Source organism: Xyrauchen texanus, chromosome 5 (genome assembly GCF_025860055.1).
Source record: "Xyrauchen texanus isolate HMW12.3.18 chromosome 5, RBS_HiC_50CHRs, whole genome shotgun sequence".
In the NCBI taxonomy this organism is placed as follows: domain Eukaryota; kingdom Metazoa; phylum Chordata; class Actinopteri; order Cypriniformes; family Catostomidae; genus Xyrauchen; species Xyrauchen texanus.
Window position 1 is genome coordinate 17,230,851 of NC_068280.1, and position 14,008 is coordinate 17,244,858.

The 14,008-nt window shown below is 36.7% G+C and overlaps 1 protein-coding gene across 4 annotated transcripts in view; it reads right to left on the reverse strand.

The window, feature by feature from the left end:
• LOC127643433 (serine/threonine-protein kinase DCLK2-like) overlaps positions 1-14,008 on the reverse strand; it is an 86,506-nt gene that overhangs the window by 33,803 nt on the left and 38,695 nt on the right. For 3 of the 4 annotated variants that reach the window (XR_007970518.1, XM_052126183.1, XM_052126182.1), the window contains exons 4-6: positions 5,620-5,727; positions 5,079-5,135; positions 160-254 (exon numbers count right to left, since the gene is read on the reverse strand). Coding sequence is in view for 3 of the 4 variants with exons in the window: in XM_052126183.1 (XP_051982143.1) it covers positions 160-254; positions 5,079-5,135; positions 5,620-5,727 (260 nt within the window). In the remaining variant the exon portion in view is untranslated. The remainder of the gene's footprint in view (positions 1-159; positions 255-5,078; positions 5,136-5,619; positions 5,728-14,008) is intronic. The other variant, XM_052126184.1, reaches the window with a different exon arrangement.

Sequence of the window (14,008 nt, forward strand, 5' to 3'; positions counted from 1 at the left end):
AAGATTGAGAGTGTTTTCATGCTGTCATCCATGAGTCAGCATCCAGATGCCTGATCTTATTTTTAACTTGATAAAAACTCTATTCTAAAACTATGGATGTTTTGCCAGTAATATGATTAGTGGCACAGAGGAAGCCTGTTGCCATGTCAACAGGTTTACCTTGAAGTTGCGCATGCTGCGGGGGCTGGTCGGTGAGGAGCTGGAGGATTTGCCGGATTTGGGGGTAGTAATTTGGTTGTTGAGTACTCCATTTACTGAAAAAAGAGACAGGAAGAGAGAGAGAGAGAGAGAGAGAGAGAGAGAGAGAGATAGAGAGAGAGAAAACAGGACATATTACTTCTTATACTCCTTGCCTTCTGTTACACAGATACTGTATAAGGCATCAGTAACAGTGCTGAATTATTTGATTAAGATGTTGGATAAGACATTTCCAATTAATCAGATGATATTGACTGCCAACTCCAACACTTTAAAGATACACTAAGTAATGTTTTGTTGGCTCTTATTTGTCTTCTTACCCAACGGACAGTGGTCTTTTAATTTATACTGAAACCTATATAGTTTGTTATCAATGTGAACTCTTGATTTTTGTAAGGGTGAACACATTTCTTTCTAGTGCTACTGATGACGTGTTAATAAGTTGTTTTTGAAAAAATTACAAAGTTGCAAGAATAATTAAGAGCAATTATTGTCATTATTCCAAGGTTAACATCTGACTAATTGTATAAGTCTGACTGTGTTTGAAAATAAGTTATTTCTTCCATCATTTACATATTGAATACAGTACAATAGACACATGAAACAGGTTAATAAATTATGCATTTCTGTTGACTGCATTACATATTTTACAACTAAAAATACAACTCGTTTTTGGCACCACTCTTCGGACATTTCACCCAGAAACTGGAGATCACAAGTTTTATTCCCATTGCTTTGCTTTATTTCCAGATATTCCAGAATTGATCTGCAGCAGAATTGTGCAGCAAGAGTGGGGGTTCCCTCTTATATAAAACTCTGGGATTCCCCAATATACCAGTGCATATACGCAAACATAAGTGACAGTCTGTATTTTACATTGCTGTATATAAATGGGTATAGTTTATAGTGTATGTGATTTTCCCACTGTCCTTCCAGAAAGTTTGAATTCTTTCAACTCTGTTGACTTGTTGTTGGGTTCCATCATATGAAGTTAGTTATCAAGTCTGTTCAACGCTAATGCACACTCATCAAAAACCTGTTAAAGCACAGCTCATATGTATAAATGGCCAGATAAGCCATGCTCTCCAGGAGAAACCTGGATGTGTTAAACTGCTTTCTCTTAATCCCTTGAGCGGTGCAAGGAAATCAGCGTTCTAGTTTACATGATGTTTCAGAATGACACTTTCTGCAAAAACTCTGGAATAAACCATTTTCTTAAGTGCAGCTTATCCACAGATGAATGTCCTTTAGGTCAATTAAACAGCAAGCTGGAAAATTCCTCTGAAGAAGCTTATTAAAAGTGATCTGTGTGATCAGTCTGTTTACTCTAAGCTCAATTCCAGGGCAACTGAACTTGAATGAAATGAAATTGCATGGGTCCCAATGAGTTGGTTATTCCACAGAGGATCTTAGTGGGCCTCTCTAACTGTCATAAGACCAAGAACAATGTCCTGGTTTTCCCCTCTCATGATGACGACCTTGTCGCCAACACCACTGAACACATCCATCGCTCAGTGGTTGTGTGTTCAGCATAAGATCAGCAGTCTCACTCACCCGAGCCCAACTCTATAACGCCAAAACGTACACATAGCGTAAGAAAGGCTCAGCAAAGATAAGTGTGAAAAGGCCATTTCAGCCTTATACAATCCAACAAATAATCATTTCATGGTTCATTTCTCATATATTCTACCAATAAAAGCAGAGTTTCTAGAGTGAATCCGATCTGCGTCAGACTCAGTAGGGAGTGCAACTTCATAGAAAAGCTGCTTTGGTGTTTCCTGCTGGGTGCTTTGATGGTGGCATGAACAGATTTCTCTACGGGCATGTGATGAAGCCCTTATAATTCAGGGGCACAGGAATTTAGGGGGAATGTATACTGCAGTAGCCAGTCTAAGCAGAAAGCAGACGAGGATGTCTGCATTTAGCATACACATCCAATTGGCAGGTCCACTTAGATTAGAGTGTGTGGATACAAGGGTTTGGGACAGTGGTCGGCGAGAGAGTTTTAAATAGCTTTCTAGACTAACTAATGGATTAGGAAAGCCATGGAGGAGAGATACTAGCACGATTCAATGCTGCACGGAAGGGCAAGAGGTCACATACAGCTCATCCACAGATGAATGTTCTTTAGGTCAATTCAACATCATGCTGAAAAATTCCTCTGAAGAAGCTTATGTGCCTGCTTCTCTTGTTAGATGTCTGGACAATTCGCTTTTAAATCTGGTTCGTCTTACTGATGGTAGATTTCAACAAGAACTTGCATGGTAATTTATGTTGTAACTTAATAATGTAATGGGAAATGGGTATGATTAAAGGGTTAATATCTGCACATTAACATATGACAGTAACCATTTTCATATGATTAAAGTCTATTCATTATGCATCCACTTGACAAGGGGGTTGTTACCTATTTTATATTTAAAGAGGTTACCCTATCATAAAATAGGTCATTTACTTGTAGAACTCTTAAAAGTACAGCAGCAAAAACAGCCAATTTAATACAAGGAGTCAAAGAAAGGGTGGTGAATTGTCATGTAAAACTAAAGTATGGCTAATTTTGGAGCTAGAATACATGGAATTGCAAAAATAATGAATTTTTTTTAACTTTCCAGAACACTCCCCCTTGGTCAAAGAAACAGATAGTGCCACCCAAATTCTCACAATTGATTGAGCCGATGTTACTATATTTGGGGCTGATTTGGATGCTCAAACAGACAAAACAGTATTCTGATAGCACCACATTTTTTACGCATTTTGGTAGAATTAACCTATGAATGGCTTAATTTTAATTGTCAGGGTGGGGGAATCGAGTTACATGACTTGACTCGAGTCTGACTCGAGTCGCAAATTTAAGTACTTGTGACTTGCTTGACTAAATGAAGAACATTTCTTGACTTTGACTTGAGAACCAGCGCCTCGAGACTTGACTTGAACTGCATGACTCAACAATGACTTGAATGTTTTTTATTATTATTTTCAATAACTTATTATAAACAGTAACGAAATGTGTTTAAAAAAATATTGCCAAATCAATCAATTCATATGCAAAAATGTAAGCCCGCCAGCACCACTGATCTGCATCTGCGCAGTTAACCCTGCGCTTACAACGTGACAAAATGACAGATGATTGTCGAGTTACCAAAATAATATCCTTTGGATATAAAGATTTCGAATTGGACCGTGTGAATAAAAAAGGTATGAAAATATGCAATGCAAAAATATACGATACAACCACCACAACCTTGAATTTCATCAGACATTTCAAAAACCACAAGGAAAGGTAAGTAAATAATTTCATTATCCAGAAAGATTAATATGTAAAATTACTGTTCAAATGTTTGAGGGTTGTCAGTAAATTAAAATGATTCACGATTAATCTCATGTTTTGTAGCGCGACAAGTTTGAAATGACCCGACATTGCCTCTAAATGTGTGTGCCAACGGGACAAGTAGTATAAAACATACAGGATGACTTGTGACGAAATCCAAGTGCTCTCATAGTGATGACTTCTGAAGACTTTAACTTGAATGCAATACCTTTATGATTATTTTATATAAATGTATCACTGAAGGGAACTGACTGTCTTCAGAAAAGTTTTGATGGCATTTTCTTTTCATCTTACCTCGATACAATATCTAATTGTTACGTTCCTGTGTTGTCTGCCCTATGTTCTCTGTTTCACTATCACGTTTATTTCACGTTTCCTTGTTTTCCGTTTCACCCGTCACCGATCCCGATCCATGTCACGTTTTCCCTGTTGTCCGCCCTGAGTCTCACTGTCCGTGTGTTAAACTACATTTCCCACAATTGCCGGCCTCCCCCACTGCCTGCACTCATCGTTGTTTTCACTTGTGTCTCGTTCAGTCTCCACTGTCTGTGTATTTAAACCCTGGTTCTTTTTTAGTCTCTGTCGATCGTTTTCGTTTCTTGCATGTTGTCAAGCCTGGTCCGTGTTCCCTACCCGAGTTCAGAGTTTGTTTCATCGTGTTTATATCTGTTTCGTTGTGCATCAGTTTCCTGTTTTCCCCTCGTGGACTTTTCTTTGTGTTTACCTTTTATTTCTTATTTGTTTATCTTAAATAAAATACCGCGTTTGGATCCGCACCTCTGTCTGTCTTGTCCTGCTTCCACACCCAGCATAACACTAATAAAGTAGTGTTTATAAGCGCAGGGCAGCTTTGTGTACAGGCGTTACCAGGGTAACAGCTATATTACTGTGAGAGAGCGAATTTGCATTTTCATTCAGCCCGTCTGCTGTTTTTTTTAGATCAATGTGAAAATTGAACCGCATTTTTACACAGCATACACGCAGTGTTATACATTTTAACCGGTTAATTCTAAAAATCGAAACAATTTAGATAATAAGGTATCTAGAAGTATTAACAGTATTTTTAAGTGCCTACGATAAAAATACCATGCCTGTTCATTAACTCAATTGACTAATATATATATAGATAGATAGATAGATAGATATATAGTAAATTACTTTAATGTCCTTTAAAGTGAAGGTGGAGATTCATAATTAAAGAAGAATTTAATTATTGATCTGTTTCTCACTCATGATAGCATCTATTTAGAAGACAAATATCAATCTACTGGACTCTTACGGATAACATTTATGTTGCCTAAATGTGATTTTTGGAACTTAAAATATCTGGCCAAAATATCTGGCCACCATTCATTTGCGTTGTATGGCCCTACAGAGCCTAACTCTTCTTTTAAAAATCTTTATTTATGTTCAGCAGAAGAATGAAAGTCATACAAATCTGGGTAAGTAAATGATGAGAGAATTTTTATTTTTGGGTGAACTATCCCATAAGCTAGGAAGAATTGTATAATGTCCCCTTTTTTAAGGAAGTGGTTTTACCAATTAAACTTACTTGGTGATTTGACTGGAGACTGACTGCTTGTAGAGATGTGTCCTGCAGTTCTTCTCACTGTAGAGGGAGGAGAAAGCAAGTGAGTAGGGGTAAGAAAAACCATACAATGGAAATGAGCAGAATGTTCCCGACAGGTGTGGGAGGAAAATGAGAGACATAATCCAGGTCAGAAATTCAGTGTATGTCACTCTTTCCAACCTTTATTTATATAAAAAAAAAACTTATTATAAAGGTAAAAGTTAATTGCTTAGCTTGATAAAAAAACATCAAACCAAGTGGCATCAGCAAACATATGATGGTTGACCTCTTCTATTATTGAGAACTACTGAGAAACTTTTAATGGACATTTAAAAAAGAAAATGCTAATATTTTGTTATCTAACGCAATGACATAAACTTTTAAGTGTGGTTTGACTGTCCAAATTCTTTTTTGGGCCACTGCATGTTTGAATGTTTTATCCAATCTGTACTCATTTTCATCCAGTATTCTGTGACTCTGTTTTCATGTTTGTAACTACACTGATGGTGCACTGTATCCTCACCAGATCCAGGAGATTTGCTGCGGCGAGTCAGCCCTGGACTTTTATTACCAGAGTATCTCACAGGGGCACCAGAACGAGGAGAATAAGAGGACTTGAGTACCTGACACTCTGCAAAAATTCAGCAGAAACAGCACACACTATTAATTAGGAGGGGATTATGTACTTAATGTCTTATAATAACAGTTTTATTTAAAGGGTTTTAAAGGCTTTCTGGGGATAACGGGCTGAGTGGTAATGAATCTGTGGTTTCAGAGCTTTTACAAAGTCGCAAGAACAATTAAGAGCAATTATTGTCATTATTCCAAGATTAACCTCTGACTAATTGTATAAGTCTGCCTGTGTTTGAAAATCAGTTATTTCTCCCATCATTTGCTTATTGAATACAGTACAATAAACACACAGGCAGAAACATACAGTGTCTGTGTACACACAAACCAAATCACATACAGAACCCAATCATTCTAGTATATGATTTAGATATACTGTATATAAGGGATAGTTTTCCAAAAAAATCTAATATTGTAATTATTTATTCACCCCATGTTATTCCAAACCCAGATTACTCTGAATGATTTGGTTTTCAACTTACTGACTCAATGATCTGGTCGCAACAGTTAACAGCTCACCGGAGGCAAGATTACCAGTGAATAAATACTTAAATTGACCTCAGAAGGCTTGGAATTGTGCATGAGTCATATGGACCACTTTTCTGACAATTTTCTGGTGCTTTTTTGTCATTTTGGAGCTTGAAAGCCCTGGTCCTCATTCACTTCCATTACATGGAAAAGACTTGCCAGCATAGTCTTAAAAAAATCATTTTGTGTTCCACCGAATTTACGAAAGTCATATGAAACAATTTTCTTTTCTTTTTATTTTTCTGGTGGACTGTCCCTTTAAGAATTTAAAGGGAATGTTTGAATACCAGATTTCTCTACACACAGTTAAAAGATATTTAAAGGCTTATAGGAGTGGTTAAAAGACATCTGCAGACATATTCCAATTTTGACTGTGAAGTGCTCTACAGAGGCGTAATTAAATTGCCTGGCCATTAAGGCCTATGAGAACAGCCCATCTCTTTAATGAGAGCAGTGTGGGTGCTGAACTTTACAACATTTTTTATTTTTAAGAATGACTAATTTAGTACAGCAGTGGCTGGGCCCGATCTGTCCTGTCGATTACACGGCAACTGTTAATCCCGCAATGATAAATTAGCTGATGAGCGCCAGATCATTGAGTGGCAAAGATAAAACATGCTGAACGGTATTATTTAAATGCTGTTATTGCCCAGCGAATCTTTTTCATGTGGCTTAACATAAGCATTTAACAGCAGATTCTGTGAGACACTGTGACGAGGAGGAGGGCTGGGCCGGGCTGTGGGGACACCAGCTAATCAGCTGGGAAGGGGACAAGCCGGAAGCGCCGGTTCGAGAGAGAGAGAGAGAGATGCACGCTGCCGCGCTGCATGTGTGTCTGTTCTGTTATGTTTTATGTTGTTTTAAGTTCATTTATATCATTAAGCTTTACATTTATTGTTCATCTGGTTCCAGCCTCCTCCTTGCCCACCTTTAACTGTTACAAACATGTAATGAGATCTTTAATTACAGGAGATTTAGAAATCTGATGGGCTTGAAATTTCAAGACTTTTTTCTTGTGCTGCAGAAAGAAGAGGATGAGCAGTAAATAATGTCAGGCATAATTTTCTTCATATTTTTGGAAAAGTCCTACTTAGTTTAAGTGGAGCAGTGGAGAAGAACTAGGACATAATGACAAGCAGCTGAACTAAATTCACACAGCTATAAATCCATCATCACAGTGCATGTGTGGTAAATGCTACAATAACTGGAAGTGTTTCATCAAAGCAGGATACAAATTATAGACAAACTCTAATGTTTTTATCTCAAATTTAATTGCCGCAAGAAGGATGTGGTTCAAAGAGACTTTCTTCACTTCCCACCTGCACTATTATGTTCACCAGTAGACAAACACAAACTGCACATTGAACAATGTGATGAACTTCTGATAACAAGGACACCTACTATGAGCAGGGTTGGGAGGGTTACTTTTGAAATGTATTCCACTACAGATTACAGAACACATGCTGTAATATGTAATTTGTAACGTATTCTGTTAGATTACTCAAGGTCAGTAACATATTCTAAATACTTTGGATTACTTCTTCAGCACTGGTAGATTTTTCACTTGTTTTGACTATAAACACTCTGCCAGTACAGTAAGACAAAATACACATAAAAAATACATTCTCTGAAAAACCTAACCTTATGCAGTGTTGTTTCTAAAACAAGATTAATCAAATAGATTTTGTTTAAAGGATTTTTTTATATTTTTACAGGAAAACAATACAAAAATAAAATTTTGCTCAAATGTCAAAGGTCTTACTAGAAAAAAAGAAACTATGATCCAACGTGAATTTTCTTGATAAAAAAAATATGATCGTGTCTAGTAACGTGCAGGTAAAATGGCTAGAAATAGCATCTTATCTTAGCATAAAGTTGACAGTTTACACAAGGTTTATTTCTATTTCCCCCGCTCCAAACTTACTTCTCTGTCTGCTTGTATGAATGTAACATATCATAAGAAATTGTTTCACAGCTGTTCAAATGCACTTTGGATTGCATAATTTATATGTATAAATGTTTTCCATCTGAAAGGACTAAATATTAAATTAAACAAATGACAATAAAATGCAAAGTAATCTCTTCAGCAATCAAAATACTTTTTGAATGTAACTGTATTCTAATTACCAATGATTTAAATTGTAACTGTTGTGGAATACAGTTACTTGTATATTAAATACGTAATCCCCTTACATGTATTCTGTTACTCCCCAACCCTGCCTATGAGGTAACCATTTGGCCTCTTGTCTAAGCTTTTTTGATCAATCTGGAAAAATGATAAATTTTCATAACCCAGTAAGTGAATGAATGATCCCATTTGGATAAGGATATTATTCAAAGGTGACGTGTGTAATTTTTTTAAATGTTAAAATACTTTGTCCTATTCCAGTTTAATATCCAGTATATTTCAACTACAAGTAGCCGTTTGTAAGTTGATTTAAAAATATTGCTGTTTAAGCAATCCTGACCAGCCTGAGACAACCAATGGAATGAGTTTGTGCCAGGACTACTGGTTTGTTGACCAATGGCAGATTAGTGGAGTGTTAGGGAAACTGGTTTGAAAACATTATTTCTACAATTTATTTTGTTGACAATAGTGGCACAGAAATTACACACTTGATCTTTAAAATCATAGCACGTTTCCCTTTAAAGGGATAGTTCACCCAAAAATGAAAAAATTCTCTCATCTTTTACTAACCCTCATGCCATTCCAGATGTGTATATCTTTCTTTCTTCTGCTGAACACAAACAAAGACTTTTAGAAGAATATTTCATATCTGTAGATCCATACAATGAAAGTGAATGATGGCCAGAACTTTGAAGGTTCAAAAGGTATATCAGTTTTTGTAAGGATATGTGCATTCCTACTAGGACTTATTTATCATTCAATAATAATAAACCATGGTTTACATGAAAACTCAGACAGCTTCGTCATGCCAAAGAGGATGCTTACAGGGGTGTGGATAAAGTCTTGTATAATCAGGCCAGAAACACACTGAATAGGGAAATCAGAGGGGCTAAAAGAAGTTACTCTGAGAAGCTGGAAAATAAGTTTTCAGCTAATGACCCTGCATCAGTGTGGAGTGGCATGAAACAACTCACAAATTAAATGATTCCTACCCCCAACCCTGTGGTGGACCAACATCTGGCTGTCGACCTGAATGTGTTCTACTGCAGATTTGAAAGGCCCAATCCCACACCTAACACCCACTCTGTCCTTCACTTCACACAAACACCAACACCTCCTACAACCCCGCCCCCCCCCACCCCCGCTACTCAACCTACACTTAAGATCTGTGAAGATGATGTGTGCCGGGTTTTTTAAGAAACAAAAGATGAGGAAGGCTTCAGGCACAGATGGCGTCTCACCAGCATGCCTTCGATCCTGTGCTAACCAACTGGCCCCCATCCTCACACTTCAATAGATCTGTTCAATAGCAGTCCCATGCTGCTTCAAATGCTCAATCATTATCCCTGTAATGATAAAAAAATTAAATTAAAAATTAAAAATCATAGTACTTAATGACTACAAATCTGTCGCTCTGATATCTGTGGTCATGAAGTCATTTCAGAGACTGGTGTTTGCCCAAATTAAGAAAATGACTGGACCCTTTCTAGATCCCCTTCAATTTGCTTATCGAGCAAACAGGTCTGTGGATGATGCAGTCAACATGGGATTGCATCATATCCTATAACATCTGGGCAGACCAGGAACATATGCAAGGATCCTTTTTGTGGACTTCAGCTCAAAACGGTGGATGATTGTGGACTTTAGGAAAAACACCCCAAAACTGACCCCTTCACCATTCTAGACAGCACTGTGGTAGCAGTGGAGTCATTCATGTTCCTGGGCACTACCATCTCACAGCACCTGAAGTGGGAGACACACATTGACTCTATTGTGAAAAAGGCCAGGCAGAGGATGTACTTCCTTCACCAACCACAGGCGCTGCTGATACAGATCTACTCAGCAGTCATTGAGTCTGTCACAGTCTCACGCAGTCATTGAATCACTCTAGACCCCACTCACCCAGCCCATTAACTTTTTGAACTGTTGCCTTCTGGCCGACGCTTCAGAGCACCAGAACCATCAGGCACAGGAACAGTTTTTTCCATCCGGCTATCCATCTCATGAACAGTTAAAATTGCCAAATTGAGCAACAATTATGTGCAATACACCGTTTAGTCTTTTTTATATTTATCCAACACATCTACCCCTTCTGCCATTTTATTCCACAGGAAAAATAAATAAAACATTTGCAGTGTACAAAACAGATTTGTATTTTGCACTGTACATAACAGATAACATATTTGAATTAGAATTGCACTATGTATGTGTATAATGTGTGTGTATGTACGTATGTGTATAATAATTTTTTATAATTTTGTATAATTATCTATGTCTTGCTGCTGTTTTTGTATTGCTGTGCACTGGAAGCTCCTGTCACTGAGACAAATTCCTTGTATGTGTAAGCATCCTTGGTAATAAAGCTGATTCTGGTTCTGATAAATGCAGAAGAAAGTGAATCACCAAAAACAAAAGATGAATGTGGAAGTGAAAGTGAATATTTATAAAAAAAGAACTTAAATATTTATCTGTTTCTCACCCGCACCTATCATATCGCTTCTAAAGTTATGGATTTTTAAGTCATGTGAATTACATTTTATGCGGCCTATGTATGCTTTTTGGATCTTCAAAGTTCTGGCCACCATTCACTTGCATTGTATGGACCTATTGAGCTGAGATATTTTTCTTTTCTATTTATTTTTCTTTATTTTTTTATCCTATTTTCTCCCAAATTGGAATGCTCAATTCTCACTACTTAGTAGGTCCTCATGGTGGCGCGGTTACTCACCTCAGTCCAGGTGGGGGAGGACAAGTCTCTGTTGCCTCCACTTTTGAGACAGTCAATCTGCGCATCTTATCACGTGGCTTGTTTTCCATGACACTGTGGAGACTCACAGCACGCAAGGCTCATGCTACTTTCAGCGATTTATGCACAACTTTCCACGCACCTCACTGAGAGCGAGAACCCAATGTAACTATACCCTCCATAGCAACTGGGACAATTTGGTTGCTTAGGAGACCTGGTTGGAGCCACTCAGCACACCCTGGATTCAAACTCGTGACTCCAGGAGTGATAGTCAGCATCAATTCTTGCTGATCTACCCAGGCCCCCTGAGACATTTTTCGTAAACTGAATTTGTGTTCAGCAGAAGAAAGAAAGTCATACGCATCTGGGATGGCATGAGAGTGAGTAAATAATAAGATACTTTTCATTTCTGGGTAAACTATCCATTTAACAAGCAATTATATTGTAGGTTGTCATGTGCAGATCATAAGTCATTCACATTAACAATTAAATAGTTAAAACTTCACATTAACTTCCCCTTTGTAAAGGGTTTATAAAGGCAGGGATGGATTACCGACCGGGCCAATGGGGCTAGTGCCAAGGGGCCCTTGCCTACCAGGGGCCCTTGACTGCCAGGGGTGCCCTGGACTTTAAGGTTGCACAATCCAGTTTGGCAATCCCCCTGCTCGAAAACACCCCCACCCCACACACACACACCATGCTCAACAACGATTGGAAAACACACCAACCCCACCACCCGGTCAACAACTTTTGGAGGGGGGCATATGAGATAATTGGCCCCCGGGGCCATTGCAAGTCATAATCTGTCCCTGTATAAAGGGACAGATTAATTAATGATTAATAACTTATCCACAAATGCATTATAAATAATGTACATGCAGTTATAACAATATGAATCAAAAGGGCTTTCAAAAAAATACATTTTTAATTCACATGTCATAAATGCTTAATAAAGGTACTTGTTCATACTTATTTTAATCAAAACCATGAAATGTCATAATTCATAATTTATGTAATGATCCAGCAAAAATAGACGAGTATAGAGATTAAAAGTTGTTGTGTTATTATCCTACATATATGTGTTGTACCCTATATTCATTATTGTAATGTCTATGACTATGATCCAGCACTTCCTCTTTACTTTAGTCCTGGGATGTGCTCAGCAGTTGACAGAGTTTTATATGAGTTTATGTGGAAGAACAAAACAGAGTATGTAAAAAGAAATCAATATTAGGAGCTAATCTGAGGGTGGGTTTCATTTTCTTGATTTTAGTACTATTAATAACAATTTAAAATTAATTGAATAAAGCATTGTTTGGCTCAGAGTAATTCCTTGCAGTTTTATATCCCCAATTAGGAAAAATTAGGTGTAATTCATTAATAAATGGCTCACAGGTGTTCACTTTATATTAAAGAATACATGGAAATACATTTTAAAGTTCTGCATATATACTACCTTTGCAATGTTTTTCTTAATACATTTAAGGAAGATATTTCACCACTGTGTTATTTTTGTAAAATTGAGCCTGAAACTCTTATACATTTATTTTGTGCATGTAAATATTCTAAGGATCTTTGGACACAGATTTTGTTATTAATATTTGATGTACTTCATAAAACAATTGTGTTAGAAGAATACATGACTTTGTTCTTGGACTGTATGGTTCTCCCATAGTTGACCATACCATAAAACTTAACTCTTGCTTTATGTAAATGAAATTTCCCAAGCAAAGTAACAATAAAAACCATGGTTCACATTATTCTATAATTAATATAATATAAGCTAACTTGTATACAACATTTAAAATATATATAATAATTTTTTGTAAGAATATGTATAGTTGTATGTAAAGTATTGTACTATATCCCCTATGCGTGTCTGGTTATAACTATTGTTTTGTTTTATCCACTGTTGTTCATTAAGCAATAAAAAAAAAAAAAAAAAGAATATTGTGGATAGAAATGCAGGAATTTGGAGCTGCCAGTGAGAAGCAAGAAAAAACACTCTGTATGCATGAATGAACTACAGTACAGTAATACTTTGCAGAATGTTTATTTTAATATAGAAGTGTTCAGATTGTGAAAGAGACTGAAAATGCAATGATGTGTGCAAATGTAACTGCAGTACAGGAAAGAGTAATGCTAATGATACAGTATACAAAGGGCAACTTGTCACTCTTTTGGAGGAGTGCAGAAAATTATAAACAACATGGGATGTATATTTATTCAATTACTCTTAATGCATCCTGTAAAAGTTGCCAAACGGTGCTTGTTAATTATGTTTAGATAAGCAATGACCTGATTGAGATGTCTTCTGAACTTGACATTAATTGTAACTCATTAATAAATGGTTCACAGGTGTTCACTTTACATTAACTACACATGTTCATTTACGAACGTTTGTAACTCAATAAATGGTTAACAGTTGTTCACTTTACATTAATGTACACTTTCCGCTTGCTAATGTTGATACCTTATTAAAATATGAAGTACATTTTCATAGGTTAATAATGTTGCTAATAAATAGTTCATGGTTAACTCATGGATAAGCAACATAGGTGTCTATTTTTCATTAAGGGACCCTTTCTGAGGTTACAAGGTTAATATATTAATCTTAAAGCTTTATAAGGTACGATTGAAGTTAGTTCAAAAATAGCCAATACAATTAAAGATTTGTGAACAATCCTTTTACAAAAAAAATTAAGAAATTAGAATTGTCAAACAATGATGCGTTTGAGCATGAAGACCTGCAGAATACCGTGTAAGACACAGCACCTTTTAATCACTATACTAGTCTTTTTTAGCTGGATCGTTACATAAATGATGAATTACGACATGTTCATACTTATTTTAATCAAAATCATGAACAAGTACCTTTAT